The sequence below is a fragment of the Perca flavescens genome, chromosome 7 (assembly GCF_004354835.1).
Source record: "Perca flavescens isolate YP-PL-M2 chromosome 7, PFLA_1.0, whole genome shotgun sequence".
In the NCBI taxonomy this organism is placed as follows: Eukaryota; Metazoa; Chordata; class Actinopteri; order Perciformes; family Percidae; genus Perca; species Perca flavescens.
In genome coordinates, this window is record NC_041337.1 from 10,756,554 (window position 1) to 10,775,873 (window position 19,320).

Consider the following 19,320-nt stretch of genomic DNA (forward strand, 5'->3'; position numbering starts at 1 on the left):
AAAAAATAGAAAATCAAGTATTTGTTTTTCAGGTATCTCTATGCTTTCTAGTTTGTGTAATATTGTTATTTTCTATTTCTTTTATATGTTCGATATCAATTTCAATCAATCAATATATTATTCTGAAATCGATCATTTTACAATTTCCAAAATGAGTACTTTCACTCTTGGTACATTAAGTAGGCTATATATTGATTCTAATACTTGCATCATTTTATTAAGATTTTCAATGCAGGACTTTAACTTATAACTGTATTTTTACACTGTGGTTGCTACTTTTAGTAAAAGGCTGGTAAAATATTGCTGATATTAACTAATTGATTATTTTGCCTGTGGTCCCTCAAGGCCCCACTCTTAACATGTAAATGTTACATTGTTATTAGCCTACTTTGTGCTTGTGAGTGTTAAAAAGAAATGTCATTACTATCCAATGAAACCATGCTGTTGTAAATCAAGCAGTGTCTCTTTCTGCTCGTTATATTTTGCATGCTCTGATCCTCATCACATTGGATCAAACAATAAATCACGTAAATTCTGTGAATCATCATCATCATCATCATCATCATCATCGTCGTCGTCGTCATGTAGCTCCACATCAGGAGGCTGGGCACCGTGTCATGTGAGTTGACAGTAAAAGCAGCGATGGAGAAAAGCTAAGGAAGGTGAGCCGTTTCCACACGTATTCCTCCGTGTTTCTGTGCTTTGTTATAAAAATGCAATGTCCCGTACTCTGTATACAAACCTGCTAACTGGTGGACTATCTGTGTACATTGAAGAATGAGTGGAAAAAGAGATTTTTATGCGAGGACATATAATGTTATGGCTAACTTGCTAATTGCTAGCTAACGTTGGTTAGCTTTGCGACGTTAGCTGTCAGTTAGCTGGCCTGCTTTTGGTGCTACTTCCTATCCGCATGCTAAAACATGCACAGCCCATTTATTCTTTAGCTGCATGTGACTATTTCAATACACTTCAACAATTATGTTCTGGTGTCAAACTCACGTAGCAAATAATAGCTCGATATCAATCTGTGGTGCCAATAGATTCTGCATCATCACCTGCGGATGGTAGGGTGTGGGTTGACACTCATGTTAGCAAAGCTGTATTCTCACACAGTGGCATTAAATGTAAAGTTTATTAGTTAAAGTAGCTAAACAATATGAACTGAGTGTTGTGTATATTGACAGGTATCTGCCCTGGCAGTGGCTTCCTTTCTACCCAGAGTGCTTGTGGAATGGCAGCAGTTTGGCAGCAGGTTTTGGCAGTGGACGCAAGGTGAGACTCAATCATGCAGCAGGCTTTTAATAGTCTAAAACTGATGAAGAAGCTATTCAGACGTGTAATTGCTTATGGATCACTTGTAAGTTATTGTGTGTGCTGTGTCACTTCTTTTTCTCCCCAGGTACAATGCTTACCGCACGCCTACGTTCCCACAGTTCCGAACTCAGTACATCCGCCGACGCAGCCAGCTGCTCAGAGAGAACGCCAAGTGTGGCTTTGAGCCGGGGCTGCGCAGACAGTACCTGAAGCTGCGCAGTCAGTTGCTGGCCCTGCGCTACGGGCCCCTGTCTGAGCAGAGCAGCTTCAGGGCCAGCAGTGTGCGCAGCTCCCGCACCACACTGGACCGCATGGAGGTCAGACCCAAATAAAACGAAAGGGAAGGGAACATATAAGAGAAAGAATAGGAGGGAGGGGGGGAGGAGGGGGATGGGTGTCTGTACTAATTTGGAAAATGAGATATAAAAATATGAGAGTTGGAAAGAAAAATAGAGGATACAACATATGAGAGCCATTCATCAATTACCTGCAGAGCCAAGCAAAACTTTGGTTGCCCATACATATTTAGCTGAGCAGCTCGGTTGAAACGGCTGGCAGTGCCCCTGTATATTGGCATTACTTAAAATGCATGGTAATTTCAATATGTTTTCAAGAAATTATTGATGGTTACTTTAGGATTATTTGTGGTCACAAGTAAGTTCTGTCTTTACTTGCACTCACTCCTACGAGGTTCTGTCTTCCTCTCCTCTCCTCTCGGGCAGGACTTCGAGGAGGACCCCCGCACCCAAGGGGCTCGTGGTCACCGCCGCTCTGTCAGCAGAGGCTCCTACCAGCTACAGGCCCAGATGAACAGAGCCGTTTATGACGAGAGGTACCCAGAAGAACGCTACACACAGCAGTCCTCAACTTGCATTCAGCTTATTGTCTTATCACCTTCAGCAATTTAATTTTCTTTGATTCTGCTTTGAGCCATTGTGTTTTGCTGGATTTGCTGGCTGTAATTCTGGTTTGGTTGCACTGAGTAATGATCAGATCGCTTATATAGAGTTGTCATCAGTACGAAAGGGTTGTGAGGTGTGTTGTAATTATTATATGCTTACATAGTGGGCTTATTTTTTTCTGGCTGCAGGCCTCCAGGCAGTTTGGTGCCCACCTCAGTGGCAGAGGCCAGTCGTGCCATGGCAGGGGACACAACTTTGAGTGAAAATTATGCTTTTGCTGGCATGCACCACATATTTGACCAACATGTAGACTCTGCTGGTAAGTAAAACTTTTTTTTAAAACTCATTCTTCTTTTAAATAATTCATTTGTATACATTAAGCTTCAAAATGTATTTCACTGTATTTATTTCACCCCCCTTCTCCATGTTCTTTTAGTCCCACGGTTGCAGTTTGCCAATGATGACAAGCACCTACTTGCTTGCTGCTCCCTGGATGGCACCCTGTCCATCATGACGTTGTCCCCCTCTCCTCCCAGTGTTAAGGTGACACTGAAAGGTCACGGAGGTCCTGTCACAGACTTTGCTTGGTCTCTGAGCAATGACATCATTGTGTCGACATCACTAGATGGGACTCTGCGTATCTGGAACACGGGAGATGGCCGGTGCATCCGAGAAGTAAGAGACCCAGAATCCAGCGAGTTGCTGTGCTGCACCTTCCAGCCGATGAATAACAACCTTACTGTGGTAAGTCGTTTTTCTATTCTCCTGTACTAATTCCCTAGTGGGACAAAAATTTGCACAAGGGATTTGTACTCAGTTACATGACATTGAAAAACACCTAAGAGCCTAAAGGTATCCTATGCAATTATTTTCCTCAAAAAACAATGTATAGACTTGACAAAAGTAATCCCTCTAAATCATCACTCATGACTTACTAGAAGTGCGTGTTGGTGTCTGTACCTGCAGAGACCCTGCCCTCTGCCTGTATTTTCTCTTTTTTATTTTTTTTTATTTTTTTTTATTTTGTTGAGTGCGGGACGTTTGGAGGTGTCAACAAAGAGCCTTTGGGCCCCATGTGGGTGTGTAACCCCCAGCCAAGAACAGCATTCTAATTTCCAACCGCTGCTTTGCCCCTTGCGTCTCATACAGACACACAACTGACACAGAAACAGAGTGTGTGTGTGTGTGTGTGTGTGTGTGTGTGTGTGTGTGTGTGTGTGTGTGTGTGTGTGTGTGTGTGTGTGTGTGTGTGTGTGTGTGTGTGTGTGTGTGTGTGTGTGCTTTTTAGATCACTGATTCACTGCTTTGTTCAGCACTCCCTCTCTTAATTCACTCTCTAGCTCGCTCGACCACCGCTGCATTCTCTCTCTGGCTCTGAGCTGGGGAGGAGCGGCCAACTTTGAACACCGTGGGCGCTATCTTTCACCCGGCGCAACGCGGCGCAAAGCCCCACGCAAGTGTCTACTGTTTTAAGACCGTCCAGCACCCACGTCGTTTAAATAGCAAATGCACCTGCGCCCATCTTTGGGCCCATGGGGGCATGCTGGTCTTACAGGGAGGTGTGTTCAGGTGAATTCTTGGCGTAGTGCTATCTTGAGGCAGCGGGAAGTGATCGCGCCATTGACCAACAAAAACCTGGTCTAAAGTCAATAGCGCAGCATTTCATTGTTATTTTAACAGCGCACTATTAAAGTGCGCCTAGACTCAGGATAGCGCGAGCAGCACACAAACGTGCAAAAGATTAACAATAAAAATACTACAATGTGAAATCATATTATGATGTGATCTGCTCGTGCACTTTCATTTCACGCACGAGCAGATCGGTTTCTTCTCTTCTTCCTGCTCAGCAAATCCGTGTAGAACTAATTAATCATCATGCATCTTATTTTACACGGAACGCTGACTCATTTTTGTGGATAACGTAGATTCATAATACAATAAAGCATGCGGAGACAAATCCTCTCAAAAATAGCTTATTATCTCATTCCCAATAACTGATGCTTATTTACACCATGCAGACATTAATTAAAATTTTTAAATTGAATATCATCTTATGTTACCAAAACAAAAGTGGTAAATGTCCTGGATCATTTTGTTTTTACTCTGCTTTTTCACCGGCAAACACTTGAATTGATGAGCAGAATGTAAAATGAAAGCAGAGTTTCCATTTACGGCTCATTAAACGGAACATGAGGGAAATGGAGATTTGTTTTTAACCGACAGTCAGTACCAACAACAAGCAACAACATTATGAGAGGAAGAAATGGCTTTTTCTGGTTTGAACAGGTTTAACTGGTCTGTCTGGTCCGAGCATCCCTGTGTTGGTCTCATCTGCCTGAACACAAGATGACAGTAGCTTTCCGTTGGATTACACGGTGTTAGACCTCCAAAGAAACATTATATATTTTACAAAGATCAACCTGTGCTGGTTTTCACTAGTCTAACTGCACCAGCCCCAACACTACAACCAGTGCTTTTCCCCAGTCAGTTCATCAGTGCTGCCTTGTGGACATAAATAATGAAGGTCCTCACACCCAGCTCTGTGTTGCAGGTGGGAAACAGCAAGCACCACCTGCAGGTGGTGAACATCTCCACTGGGAAGAAGGTGAAGGGGGGCTCCAGTAAGCTGACAGGCCGCGTGCTGTCTCTTTCCTTTGATGCTCCAGGGAGGATCCTTTGGGCTGGTGATGACAGGGGGAGCATCTTTTCCTTCCTCTTTGACATGGCCACAGGTACACTCACAATGTTTCCATTTGGCATAGGGCAAAGTGTGCAGTGACTGAATCACAAATTATAGTTAGTGTTTTGAGTCATGCACTGAATCATGCACTGAATGTTGTCTCTTCCCCACAGGGAAGCTGACCAAAGCCAAGCGTCTGGTGGTGAGTGAAGGCAGCTCCATCTGCAGCATCTCTGCCAGGTCCTGGATTAGCCGAGAGGCCAGAGACCCCTCCCTGCTGATCAACGCCTGTGTCAATAAGCTGCTGCTGTACAGGTGAGTCTGGAAGGGCACGTCACTGTTTAACGGGCAGTTTTGTCTAGGGACGCAGGGATTAACCGCTGTCACTATTAACCGATGTCACTATTAACCGATGTCACTATTAACCGATGTCACTATTAACCGATGTCACTATTAACCAATGTCACTATTGACCGCGCTTTAAAACGTCACGGTTAATTAGTAGCAAAGGTTCCGCTACACCGAGTGTTAACTGACTGCACGTAATGTGTAGCAGAGTGTGTACTTCTTATTAAACCTTCTTCACATTATAAACGCTCGTGTGCGTGCACACACACACACACACACACACGGCACATAGCTAGAAGTGAAATCAGACGCTGGTCATAGTGAGTATTGACTGTCAGAGTGATGTACAGTGGTGTCCCGTGTTGGGATAATGCTGCAAATTCTTAATGTTACATCAAGTAAGCAAACAGCAGGATAACGCAGAGCAGAACCAGCCCCTGAACCACCAGCACCTGACCTCATGACCGCTGCATCTGCAGCGGGGAATTAAACCCAAGTTGGTGAGCTTGCTAGGGACTTTATTGTTTAACGTTGTTGTTGTTTGTTAGCTTGTTAACGTTACCAGTTAGCTAGCGTTAGACTGACAAATGTTAACGGTAGCTTTTCAGTTGCACTTACAGTGAGCGAGCTGACGATAATGTTAAAGCGTTACGTTAAGAGTCAAAACGCTGCAACAGATCAAATCATGTAACTGATGTTACCACTTAACGTGACTTCCTTTCTCCTCTTCATCCCCTATTGTACGTAAGGCTTAGGGCTGAACAATGTTGGAAAATAATCTAATTGCAATTTTTTTTTTTTTGTGATTATTTTTAAGCTCTTTATCTGCTGTATTATTCAACAAAGACAAACAATAAATCATTGTATAGTATAGTATGACCAACACAATATTATATAGATTCAACATAAACTGTTCTTTCCTGTAGGCCAGGCCTGTATGATATAATATTGATGAAATTAGGTGATGCATGAGTTTATATGAGTGACATATTATTATTTATTTATAAACTACTTCTACTAAAGTCAGTAACAAATCCCACAAACTAAAGTGCAAATTGCAGAAATGCACTGTTTATACACGGTCTGTGAACTTTACTGGACAGTCTTTAAATATGTATACGTGCAGAATGAGTACGGCACTGTCAGCCATAGTGATCCTACGGCTTGACCACTTCAGTTATAGCAGCGTAAAAAAACCTCCTGTTTTCAGCACCGCTGCGACTCTCTGTTTACATTTTTAGTGTAGCTCCGGTATGGCGACCTGGCTTAAATATGTGCGGGAGGGCATGTTGTACCGCTTATCCCATGTATTTATTAAAGCCGTCATTGTAATGAGGTGCATTATATCTTTTGCAATAAAATCTGTTACTGCTTGAGTAATTTCCACATTCCATTTGGAAAAAGATATCTCTCCCATCGCATTTCGTCCTTGGCAACATGCTGCATGTACGGCAGCTCCTCCTACTTTTAGACGCACCAGCAAGCAGGGCCGTTTGTAGCTTTTTGGGGGCCCTGTACAAAGTTGTATAGGACACCCAAAAAGGGCCAACTTCTTCTTAAGAAGGACAAAGATATTTACATGAGAACATATATGATGATCGATCATATAGCCTTATCATTTTCATAACATTCAAAACTGTTAGTTATTTCTGTTTCAAAAGGCAGCAATAAATAGCACATTAAAATCTACTGTTCATGTGAATTTATACATTAGTAGTGTTGTGATATTAATTAATGCATAATAATCGTGAAACCGTAATTATTCGTCAGACTATAATCGTACCAACAAAATCTATAATCGTTGCATCCCTAGTTTTGTCTCCACTGTGCTGATATCATTTAAAGCCATCCATTGGTGTAGCATGTATGTGAATATGTATTTACATTGTTGGCAGGGTGGTGGACAATGATGGTACTCTACAGCTAAAGAGGAGCTTCCCTATCCAGCATGGTTCCCAGCACGTTCATAGCATCTTCTGCCCCCTCATGTCTTTCAGACAGGGGGCCTGTGTGGGTAAGAAGTCTCTTCTGTGTTCCTGCTGTGATATTAGAATAGAAAATTAGACCACAGTTCATTATATGCTGCAGGCTATATAGTGTGAAAAAGAGATGCTTTTGGATTAAAAGAAAAACCAAAATAGCAACCTCCTCAGCAAATAACCTACCTTTTTGTTAGCTTGAAGGTATTTTTGAGTGATTTATTATATTGGCTTTGTAAAAGAACTCTACCAAAAGGCTGTAGAATTTCGGTATATAATCAATTGTTTAAAGTTATACAGCATGCTGTTTGCGTAATATTTAACACCGCTCTACCTCAGAGCTTCAGCTTTTTTTTTTTTTTTTTTTTTTACTTTCTTCACCTTTTATTATTTCCTAACAATCAACAGTTCATTTAATTCAAGGCTTGTCAGTGTTTAAATTATCAGGTTTGTGTCTCCAATTACCAGAAGCATCTCACTCATAAATATACCCTTGAGAATCTTCAGTTAGGGACGTGTTGTAATTTCCTTTCAGCCACTGATGTTTTGCAACATGGTTGCTTACATTATTTCAATAAGGACATGAACTGGCAGAGAAGTGGCCTCATCTGTATCTCTGGAGTGTTGCTAGAAATGTATTGTATTGTATTTAAAATTTAAAGACAGTTTTTTTTTGTGCTTACAAGTGATTTTAATTTTTAAACTATTGAGATACCCATTTTCAATCCAAAATGAATTGTTATAGTATTGTTATGTGTATAATAGGGGTATGCAAAAAAAAAAATCGATTGACATTCGCGATTCAAAATCGATTCATAGAATTCCAAAAATCTATTCTTTTTAAAAAAAAATAATTGTATGTCTACTGCAATCAAATGGGAAATTGTTTTATTTAATTTTTATTTTAATCAAATTGATTTTGAATTGAATCTTGAGCCTTAAAATCGATATTGAATCAAATCGTGACATTTTCTGAATTGTGCACCCCTGGTGTATAAGCCCTTCATCATTTATTTATCTAGTTGTCCTTGTATTTTCTCTTCACCCTTTAACTTCTTGACCTTCTGATTTCCCCTCCGACACAGTGACTGGCAGCGAGGATGCCTGTGTCTACTTCTTCGACGTTGAACGCAATACCAAGGCAATAGTGAACAAGTTACAGGGTCACGGGGGACCAGTGCTGGATGTCAGCTTCAACTGTGACGAGAGTTTACTGGCATCCGCCGATTCCACCGGCATGGTCATCATCTGGAGGCGGGAGCAAAAGTGACTGATCCACAAACGCTTCCATCCGCTCCTTAACCGTCCAATAACAAGTCTGTAGATTTTCACTGGAATGTAAAAGGCCTCGTTAAACGTTTTAATTTAATGATAACTCAAGTGCAAGTGCAATCAGATAGGTGTGTGTGTGTGTGTGTGTGTGTGTGTGTGTGTGTGTGTGTGTGTGTGTGTGTGTGTGTGTGTGTGTGTGTGTGTGTGTGTGTGTGTGTGTGTGTGTGTGTGTGTGTGTGTGTGTGTGTGTGTGTTCTACAGTTGCATCTGAGAAATTGCTTTTTAACACAGAAAAAAAGAACACTACACCCATGCATGTGTCATGGCTTACCTCTGAATTGAAACGTAATCTTGCAGAGAAAACAGGTCCAACTCTTTGTATCACACTGATAGTCCCTGTGGCATAGATCTAGTTCACTATTTATGTAACTGTTAACTCAAGCAGTAGTCAAAGTGTAGTAATACCGTCTTATTAGCTTTCAATTCTGCAATTGCCTGTTTGAATTTAAGACCATGTGCATAACATTGAACTGTGTGTGTGTCTGTGTGTGTGTTTCATATTCATATAATTTATTTAATGCACATACAGAATAAACTACTGTAACTGTCAGCAGTCTTTGTTTTCTTTTTTAACTAAATATCTTTGAAACAAAAGGAAAAGGTAATAGCAGCTTAATGTAGTAGGGTGGTCAAACCTACAGTGTAGGAGAGGGTTAGTCATCGTGTGGGTCTTCAAGATCTACACAGGATTCCCCTACATCAATGACTAAAAGTCGTGTAGACTTTTTTTGTGGCTTTCTCAGACATTGTCACCTTTTCTGTAAATTTGTTGCTTTATCTGACATTTTTGTACGCTTTTTGTCGCATTTTTGTTGACATGAAGCCCTACAAAAGTAATCAAAAGAGTTCCTTAGCCATCGTAGAATTTAGCAAATAGAGCAAAACAATGATAAATCTTTTTAACAACAACCTGTTTCACAGCCTGAATATGAAAACTCTCTCTCTGCTTCTGGGGGAATTTCTGAGTCTCAAAGTCGCTTTGAATGACACGTAATTGCATTTTAAAAAGCACTTTCCTGTGTTTTTGTTTTGGCGCACAACTAGGCGGGCCAAAATTTATTGTTAACCCAAATTGATGTACGGGCCGGATCTAAATCTGCAAGGGGCCGGATTTGGCCCGCGTGCCTTGAGTTTGACACATGGCCTATGTGGACATCATTCATAATCACTGATAATTATGGTTTTAGGCCGGGCTCTATGGATGGCAATGACAGTCGGTCTGTTGGTCCACCACTTTGGTTCAGTCTAAAAAATGTCATGCCAATACATCCAACAGTTTTTCAGATATTTCAGTCATGTTCCCCAGAGGATGAATTCTCCTGACTTTGGTGGAGTTTCACATTCACGGTTTTGAGTGAAACATCTTGGTCAAACATCAAGTCAAAATGTCCGATGCTTTAGTTTATGAACAAATGTTATGCAAAACTTATGACATTCACATCAACTTCAACTGTACTTTGTGTTTTGTGCTAATTAGCAACTGTTAGTATAGCAATACTAAGACGGTGAACATGGTAAAAAATAAAAAATAGCATTTGCTCACTACGATTGGCCAGGTGTCTGTGTTCCCGCGAGGTAACATAACCTGATTTGTTCAAGTCCTATTCCCTGACCAGTCGACTATCCTGACCTAAACTCCTCGAGGTTAGTGCCTAACCTCAACCAATCGGGCTGCTTCGTACGACAAATCTTGCCAAGAAAAAGCTTGTTAGCATGCTAACGTTTAGCCCAAAGCATTACTGTGTAGTCTTGTTCAACAATTTGTGTGTAAGTATCTCTTTGGAGAGGGCACATCATGCTCATTTTCAGGTTCTATAGTTCTACTTGGACATGTTTACATGCTTTAATGTTCAACACACAGAGACGCTCTGTTTTAGCGCCTGTCTCTTTAAGCCCCCCTCCCTAAAAAGACCATTCTGCTCTGATTGGTCAGTGTTTCAGGGTCTTCCGCATCTGCGCTCTCAGCATCTGCGCTTCCAGGGAATGACTGTAGCAGTATTTTCTACCTCTATATAGTATAGTTGTGACATCACAACCGTATGGAAGTCCTGACGGCTTGTTTAAAGGCACCGTTTCTGAATACGGGCTGTGTGCTTTTCTCTGTGGATTGAGCATTTTGATACTTTTACAGTATTTATATGACACTTCAATTAAAACAATACATGGAATCTCGCTTTTTACAAAATGTGACTTTAAATCCCCCAACAGTCAAACCCCTAAATGTCCTCACACTGTCAATATTGAAGTTAAAAAAAAAAAAAGAAATATCCACAAACTATAAGAGGTTTGCAACCTTTCGGACTGTGATCCCTTAAAATAAAGTCATGTCGACCTGTGGCCACTCATGGTCTTAGGGTGGATGAGTTCAACCATGGAGTAATTTCTCCTTTTTGCGATATTGTTTCATTTGAGTGATTTTTAGAGGCCGAAGAAGTCAAAGTATCTGGTATTTCACAAGAAAAAATGGCAAAATCTGAAAAAAAATATATACATGAATTTGTTTAGCAGAAGGGTCTGGTGTTCCCTCAAATACTCCTTGAAACCCTTTGACGGGTCCTGACTTCCAGTTCAGGAACCACCGATAGATCACACAACCATACATTAAAGCTCCTTCACATTTCAGTTTCCTAGCCCCAGATCAGCTCTAAATATTAGACATTACTGTCATATTGTCAGACTCATGTATCATGACAATCTACGCACTATTTGCACTGTCTCAGTGTAGGAGAAAGACATACAGTACATAATGAACTAAAAAGTGGTGGAAACAGGGTGGAAAAAAAGGTCCCTGGGAATCTGTAATTTCATGTTAAAAGACATTATGTACAGTATGATTAATGCACAAATGGGGCGCCTTCAGACTTCAGATTGTTTTCCTCTCAAGGTTGGTGCTGATGAAGTATTGTGACGTAGAAATGTGGCTGTGTGCACAATGAATGGTTGGTGTCTGGGAAGGTCAGGACGAGGCTTTGTTTGAAACGAGCAGGAAAGGTGCTGATAATGATTAAAAAAACAGGATTGCTCTAGGACAATGCAACAACTCTGCATCCTCAGAACATACGGTGGGCGAGGATCACAATGAGTATGACGGCCTTTGTTGTGGCGTATCTTAGAAAGAAAACTAAACATAAGTGCTTTAGATGATTCTTCAGCATCAGTTCTGGTGAGACAGAGGCGTAGTCGGATACAACCTGTTAAACCTGGACTATTTTGAGACGATGTTCTTACAGTTGATACCGCTCACTATGGAAACATCTTTTTCATCAGCCACAGTCTAGGCGCACAAATAAAGACAATGAAAATCATCCCTCATTCAGATTCAAAATATAGGCTGATTGTTAATCGAGAGAATACACAGTCATACGATGGCTAGATTTCAATCAGGCCCTAATTAAGAGATTATATTATCTCTACACTTCCCGTTTTATTTTATAATGTAAAAAGCATAATTGGTTGGTTGCATAATGTTTGCTATACACGTGGAATCTGTGTGAGATTCAGAAGTATTTATGTGATTTATGTTCCTTATCATGCAGAGGAGTTAACCCTTAACAACAACATTGAACATACTTTCTATTGTCAGCACTAGTATGTTTTAAGATTTGGTTATTCTTCTGTTAGAGTGGAATCCAGATACTTGTTAAATCAAGTTTTATTCATCCAGATATTGTACAACAAGCATTATGTGAGTTTGAAAGAATGACATTTGTTTTTCTGGTCTATTGAGCGATTGGATACCGCCTTAAACCCATTTCTCGGTTTACACAAAAGATTCCACAGCTGCCGCTTGAAAAGCCTTGTACAGAGGAGCAGACAGTTATTTTCAATGACATTATTTTTTCAGTTGCAATGTCTTTTTGTGTTGTATCCAATTTTGTTTTCTGAGTTATATGACTTCATGGATTTGCTAAAGCATCAATATTAAATGCTAGTTTTAAGGATAAATGTTAACAAACTTAACTAGGTTTATGCCTGAGTCCTCTTTTGTGTGTAACACACTTGAAGGACCTCGCAATATATTTGTTTTTGCTTTATAGTTTAAAGCGAGACTAGGTAACTTTAGTAAATATAACAAAAGATTTCTTTGACAAATTAAAAGTTGAATTCATAAGAAATGAATACAATACTAGTCAGAGGTTTTGCTGCTACAGCCTCTCTTGGTCTGGTATGATGATCAGTAGCTTATGGTGACCAATGTTAGAGAACTTTAGATAGGTATTGCTCTATGACACAGCTTAATCATGTTCTTGACTTTATGACTCTACTCTATTTGAGTTACATTTCTCCTGTACATTTCATTCGTAGCCATCGTTAGCAAAAATTACATCATTCACTTCTTTTTTTTATTGCAGGAAGGTTTAAATATATCAGAACACGAGCTTAAGAAACATACTTGTTAGATTCAACCACATTTCTTAGTTTCCACATAGTTCAGGTCAAGCCTTGTATAACAATTCTAATTGGTTCTAACTCCTCAGTTTTTTGTGTATTTATACACCTATCTCCACAGCTTTGACAGATTGGTACTTCTGTAAGAAATCACAAGCCATTTTGACTCTATAGCAGTTGTTGGTCAATGTTCAGTGGAGGGGAAAGTGTCAAGAAAACCTTTTAATTTCATGCAGTTAAGTGTACAAAGCTAGACTAATAATAATACACAAATGTACTTTTGTTGTATGTATATATATATATATATATATATATATATGTTCAGGAACTAAAATGCACACAGCATAGGATGTAATTTGCACTGTTAAGTGGTTTATTTCCTGTTAAGTGTTCTCTACAGGGATCCAGCAATGTCAATCATCCAGGCAGGCCATATCTCAGAATGCATCAAAAGTAGAGTCTTTATTGATGAGTGGGCAAAAGAACCACCTCAGTTAAACTGTACAGTTACAGAATATCATCTCGCGAAGGAATGCCAGACATAAAAATTATGGACTTCAGTTCCCGTTTTACTTTGTCTTTCCATATCAACATCTGTACAAGTTGTAATCCCCAGTCTTGAATCTATGAAATGCAGTGGAATGCATGCTAATACAGTATGCTGTGCAAGTGTCCACATTTAGAAAATTGACTGCACAAATATATCTATGCCTAACGTACTGTAGGTCTGGCATTTGTATTACATGAATCTTAATTTGGAAAGACAACGTCATGTACTCTAAGCCGGTTTCCACATACCAAACATCTCTGTGGTCCAGCCTGAAGACGTTTGGATTTTGAACTTCCTGTGATCCAGGACACTCAAATGGTGACATTTATGTTGGGAGGGAATTATAAGAGGGCCTGGTAACAATCAAGTTTCCTTCCCATTAAGTGCCACTTCATTTCTTCATTTTTTGTATTCTGGTGAGAGCATAACAGTACTTTAAAAACATTCCCAAGATCATCATTTGCAAATAAATGTTCATTTGCTAATGATTTTTTTTAAAACTACGTAATTTACATAATCTTTCAAGTCATTAAATCCTCTGGCCTGTTTACATTGCACAAGTGTTGTTTTCTAATTATTATTCGGCCCTCTTTTTTTTATAATCCATCTGTACTTCACATTTTAAACAAATCAGACTACATGTCCAGTTACGGAAATCCATTTAAAGGATACATTTCCATACGAAGCATGATTTTAAGACTCCAAGATGAGGCTGCTTTCATATTGACTCAATATTACTGGAACCTATTCTATCATCATTATTTCTCTCATCTTTCTCTCTCCTCTCCTCTCCTCTCTGTCTACCTCTTCCTCTCTCTCTCTCTCTCACACACACACACACACACACACACACACACACACATGAATGCTATATAAAAACACACAAGCAGGAATATACATTCCTGTACAGTCTGTACAATATGAAATCAAGTCATATTTCAAAATAGTGTCATCTGCTTAACATGTATAGTTTACAAATGAAGGAAAACAGGCAATTTTTTATGATACAAAGAAACCTGACACGCCCTAAATCAAGTCCAAAAAATCAAGCATGTTAGGGGCTTCTCGGGTTCACAACAGCTATTTAAATGTATCCAAGGTTATTGGGTCCATTCGATATTCTGCAGTCTCCTTTGAATTACATGAAAAGGCGTCCGGGGTGGTCTATCAATCCATTCAGACCCTGTAAGTTCCTTGATGTGTTTCAGAGTTAGTAACGCTCTGATCAACACTTTCTTTTCACATTCCGCAGCGCATTTTTTTCAAGGATTTCAACCCTCTGTGTGTCTGTTTTGTGCCTCATGTGACACAGGAACTCATTCTCAGTTGAAAGCTCTGGGGCGTGTCCCATTGAAATAAGGCAACATTATTTTAAAAATGGCATCTGTCACACTTTGTTGGAGTTGGAGCGGTGATAGTTGTGATTTTTCCTATTTATTAATCATACAGTACATCATCAGAAATACAAACCATTAAAGTGTTACCAGGGCTTTTCTACTGCCCTGTTCATACCTCTGCACCCGACACATGTATTCAAATATCAACATTCTTAATAAGCTCTGCCTGCATTTGTTTGGCGAAAAATTGATTTTGTTGTGCAAAACAACAAAACAGACACTTAACCAAGGTGCGTTACATCCCTTCTCTCCAAATTCTCCCTTTAAAACATTCCCTTCATTATGCTCATATATCTTATCACATGATGCAGTAGGCCTCATCCTGGGGAAGGTGTTGTTTAGTCCTCCAGTAGGTGGGCAGGTGAGCTCTCAGCACTTTCCTCAGGTCCTCGTTGAGCAGGAGACAAAAGATGGGGTTGACTCCGGCTTGGGCAAAGCTCATCCACACAGTGATGGAGAGGTACCGGTGAGGGATGCTGCAGGACTTGACAAACACCCTCCAGAAGCACGCCACGATGTAAGGAGCCCAGAGGACCAGGAAGAGCAGGGTGATGGTGTAGAACATCCTGCCCAGCCTCCTCTCTGACCTCACCTCTTCCATCCCGAGCAGCCGCCGGTGTTGATTGTGTAAATTTTGCCTGATGCCCAACAGAGTGGGTGGCATGGGGCCACGACCGAACCCTGCAATCCAGTTAGCTGCAGCCTGACCTGTGGCCCCAGGACCGTGGAAGGTCCAGTTCTGGCTGATCGCTGGCACGAGCTGGACAGGTTTCATCTTGCGGTGACGGTACTCAAACAGCAGCAGCTTGGCGTAGAAGCCGTGCGTGGCCAGGACCACCACGGCCAGCATGAGCATGAAGCCCAAGGTGTCGTTGGTCTTCAGGTAGCGGTGTTCAAAAATGCACTGATCCTCATCACGGATGAACTTGTATGTCCCCACATCGAAGACAGGTGGGAACGCCATGGCGACGGCCAGAGTCCACACCATGCAAATGATGGCGGCGCAGGTCCAGATGGTCATGCGCTTGGCGTAGAATCGGTGGTGGGCGATGGCAAGGTAGCGGGTGACAGCCACGCAAAACAGCATGAAGGCAGCGTGAAAACAAAACAGCACAGCCATGAAAGCCACAACTTTACAACTCAAGGCACTGTAAGTCCAGACCGAGCTGTTGTGGATGGAAACCAGCACAAAGGGGAAGCAGGCGGCCGAGCGGACTGCATCTGCCAGGCACAGGTCCAGGAGAAAGAAGTAGGAGGCCTTGTGAAGTGTCCTGTCTCGTAGAACCAGCAGGGACACCAAGAGGTTGCCGACGAGGCTCACGCAGATGATCAAACCCAAGAAGACCAGCTTAAAGTAGGCAGACACATCTGTGGCAGAGATTCCTCCACTGTTGCCGCTGCCGTCACTGCTGCTGCTGCTGCTGCTGCTGCTGCTGCCGCCTCTTGCCATTCCACTCTGCGAAGCCAGCACAGCCAGCAAACTGCCAGGGCCATCGATGGCAAAGCTCTGGTTAGCCATTCTATTACCTTCCACGAGAGCCCGCCTGGTTCGGCCCGGCCCTTTTATAAGCACTACTGATCTTGCTACAGCCGTCGTCTCCCACGGCCCTCTCGTCTTTACAAGGAGAGGCCGTAAGGATCTTTTCTACATGACAGATTCATCTTTCCTCTTTGTCCACAACCTCGCCACCTGTGAACAGAGACACATTTGGAGGAATGAAAAACAAGATGTCTGACCTGCTGGTTAGGTCTAAAACAGTCCACTAAACGCAAAGCAAACTTACATTGAGCAGCATGGATATAGAAGTGCTGTGTTGGGCAACACGGTGGAAATCTTTGCCTTCCTGTTTCTCTAAGGCTGGGATCAGATCAGCAGCTCTACAGCATGCCAGCTCCTTGGCTCTCTCAGTAATTACCTTGCCCGTTGCTAAGATACAACAGCTCACATACTTTGTGCAAGTGTGGGTGTTTGAGTGAATGCATGGGGGTGTACAGCAGGATGGAGCAGACACAGTACAACCAAACACTGGGCATGTCCAACAAACAGAGATCTTGTAAATGAGCAAAGAACATTTTATGCTTTCTCTCTGCTGCTCTGTGCGTGTGTTTGTGCGTGACAGTCAGTTAAGGAGCAGAGGGTGTAATCTGTACCATTCACAGCACTTAACAAATGGGAGAATATAATGGCAAAGAAGGCAGCCATTTGTTGTTGTTTTTTAAGCACAGGCCTACGTGTGTGAATTTTACTCAACAGGAGGAGCAAGTTATCATTGTGATTATCATGGTCAGGCCTCAGTGTTTTAGCAAAGAGCCTACAATCAGCCATGTTTAAAGAAGACATGATTAAAAACATGAAAATTAAATTAAAAAACACAGAAATTCTAGGTGCATCCTCTTCTGAAAACTCACGTATAGGCGTACGGTGATAATAAAACATAGCTGTGTGCTTGTCTGGGTGGGCCTTGCCTATGTAGGCCATAAAACACAATATGATCTGCTGTAACTGGGGGCCTATTTTCATCCATACATAACAGCCCTCTGCCACCTTGACAAATATCATTTCACCTGATTAGATGACTGCCAATGTCAGCTAGGCCTGACAATGGCTGGAGTGAAAAACAGATAAACAGGTGTCAAAATCACCTCTGCTGTGTGTGTGTGTGTGTGTGTGTGTGTGTGTGTGTGTGTGTGCGTGCGTGCGCGCGCGCGCGTGTGTGTGAGAGAGGAAGAGAGATGATAACCTACCTTTCATCCCCTCATCTTTTTTGGATCTGTTCTTCTCTCAAGGCAAAAACCCCAAAATGATCCCAGTCGCTTTGTTTCACCGTTTGTTAAATCGAGAGAAAAACACATAATAAAGCCTCATGCTCGTGCTGTGCTCCTCGGGCTCAAACAACACCTGTTATGCATAAATCCATCGCGAGGAAATCGAATTCAGCAACATATAGCCTAATAAACACAAGACGGCAGAGGCTACCTAAAAAATTATCAACAGCTGATCAAGCAATCCAGGGTGAGGACTCTGCCACATTTAAGAGATATGTATAAAAAATAAAAGCATCCACCGCCACCCTTTTACAGTCTCATACAGAGGGATGTGTTCATTTGTGTCTGAATATCATCCGAGAAAAAATAACAGATTTTATGTTGCATCACGTCGAAGATAGATTTCCAGAAGGCTAGAAACAGACGCGATAAAAAAACATATCTGGTTCTGTTCACATATATCCAAATGATGTCAGATTTCCAATGCTTATAATAACCCACCCACAAACGTTAGAGAGAAGGGGGAAAAAAAGATCGCGCATCCCCTAAATGAATCGTCTTGGCATGTATATTGGCTAGTGGCACCAGCACAATTAGTCCACACAGACAACAGCCTCGATACGTCTCTCTCTCCCATCTTTCAGTCCCCAAAAAAATAAAAGGCGATGTATTTACCCTGAACTGTTAATATGCAGTCTTTGTTTTGCTGTCCAGCGAAGGTGGACTACATTTTAAAAGTCCACAATAAAAAAAAAAAAAAAAACGCCTGCGTGACAGAACAAATACATTTCTGACAAATCCAACGATGTCACGATGGGTGGGTGGGGGGGGGATTTTGGGGAGGGTTCACGGCTCCAAACGCTGTCGATATCACGATTTGGAAGGAAAAAAAAGGAAAAGAAGAAGAACAACAACGCGGCTGGATTAGGCGAATTATTCCTGAATAATCCCAATTATGGCTGCTTGCAAGGAGGCAGCTCGCACATTCGCGGAAACCGTCGGTTTTATTCGGAGAGAGAGAGAGAGAGAGAGAGAGAGAGAGAGAGAGAGAGAGAGAGAGAGAGAGAGAGAGAGGCGGATCTGTGTCCAGCCTGTTTCCCGTCCAGCGCCCGCGTCGTTTAAATAGCAGATATACCTGGTTTTACAGGGAGGTGTGTTCAGGTGCATTCTTTGCGTATTGCTATCTTGAGGCAGCGGGAAGTGATCGCGCCATTGACCAAGAAAAACACATAGACAGTATATAATGGACCAATAGACCCCGTTGCTCTGGACGGAGACCAGTGAAGGCTATTAGAAGCACTTTTCCGGTGATGGCCAGCTTTACTGCGCAGCCTCCAACTGAGAGAATGTGACGTGAGCAACGTGTCTGAAAGTTGTAAGTCTTCTGGTAGCTGTGCCAAGAGAAATCTCAATCATTCCCAATCTTACAGATACGGAGAGTGTAGGTGGATGTAAGGAGATAACATGGGCACAGGCTAATTATTGCTAACTAACATGCTAGTTAACATTAGTAATTAAACCTAAACAGCTAATGTAAGTCGAAACTGCCTGCGAGCTTCTCCTGTACTATACGGTAATTCCTCTACTATGCGACAGTAAGTCACTTGGTTATGACACAATCGTTAGCTTATATTTACAGAAACGTCTGCTACGGAGCCAT

At 41.6% G+C, this 19,320-nt stretch overlaps 2 protein-coding genes across 3 annotated transcripts; one reads left to right on the forward strand and one right to left on the reverse strand.

Annotated features, from left to right (window-relative positions):
• The first annotated feature begins 459 nt into the window (after positions 1-459).
• Positions 460-9,108, forward strand: wdr13 (WD repeat domain 13). Its single transcript, XM_028583964.1, has 10 exons — positions 460-662; positions 1,188-1,275; positions 1,403-1,634; positions 2,040-2,149; positions 2,408-2,538; positions 2,656-2,963; positions 4,771-4,951; positions 5,073-5,214; positions 7,143-7,261; positions 8,312-9,108. The coding sequence occupies exons 2-10, from the start codon at positions 1,235-1,237 to the stop codon at positions 8,494-8,496; spliced, it is 1,449 nt and encodes a 482-aa protein (XP_028439765.1). The 5' UTR covers positions 460-662; positions 1,188-1,234; the 3' UTR covers positions 8,497-9,108.
• A 5,227-nt stretch (positions 9,109-14,335) lies between these two features.
• On the reverse strand, positions 14,336-18,429 carry LOC114558996 (probable G-protein coupled receptor 173). 2 transcript variants are annotated; one of them, XM_028583377.1, is made up of 3 exons: positions 18,336-18,429; positions 17,640-17,708; positions 14,336-16,584 (listed from the first exon to the last, which is right to left on the reverse strand). In XM_028583377.1, the coding sequence occupies exon 3, from the start codon at positions 16,411-16,413 to the stop codon at positions 15,193-15,195; it is 1,221 nt and encodes a 406-aa protein (XP_028439178.1). In that variant the 5' UTR covers positions 16,414-16,584; positions 17,640-17,708; positions 18,336-18,429; the 3' UTR covers positions 14,336-15,192. The 2 variants fall into 2 exon arrangements, with proteins under 2 accessions (XP_028439178.1, XP_028439177.1); XM_028583376.1 differs by having other exon boundaries at positions 17,640-18,429.
• Between the last annotated feature and the right edge of the window lie 891 nt (positions 18,430-19,320).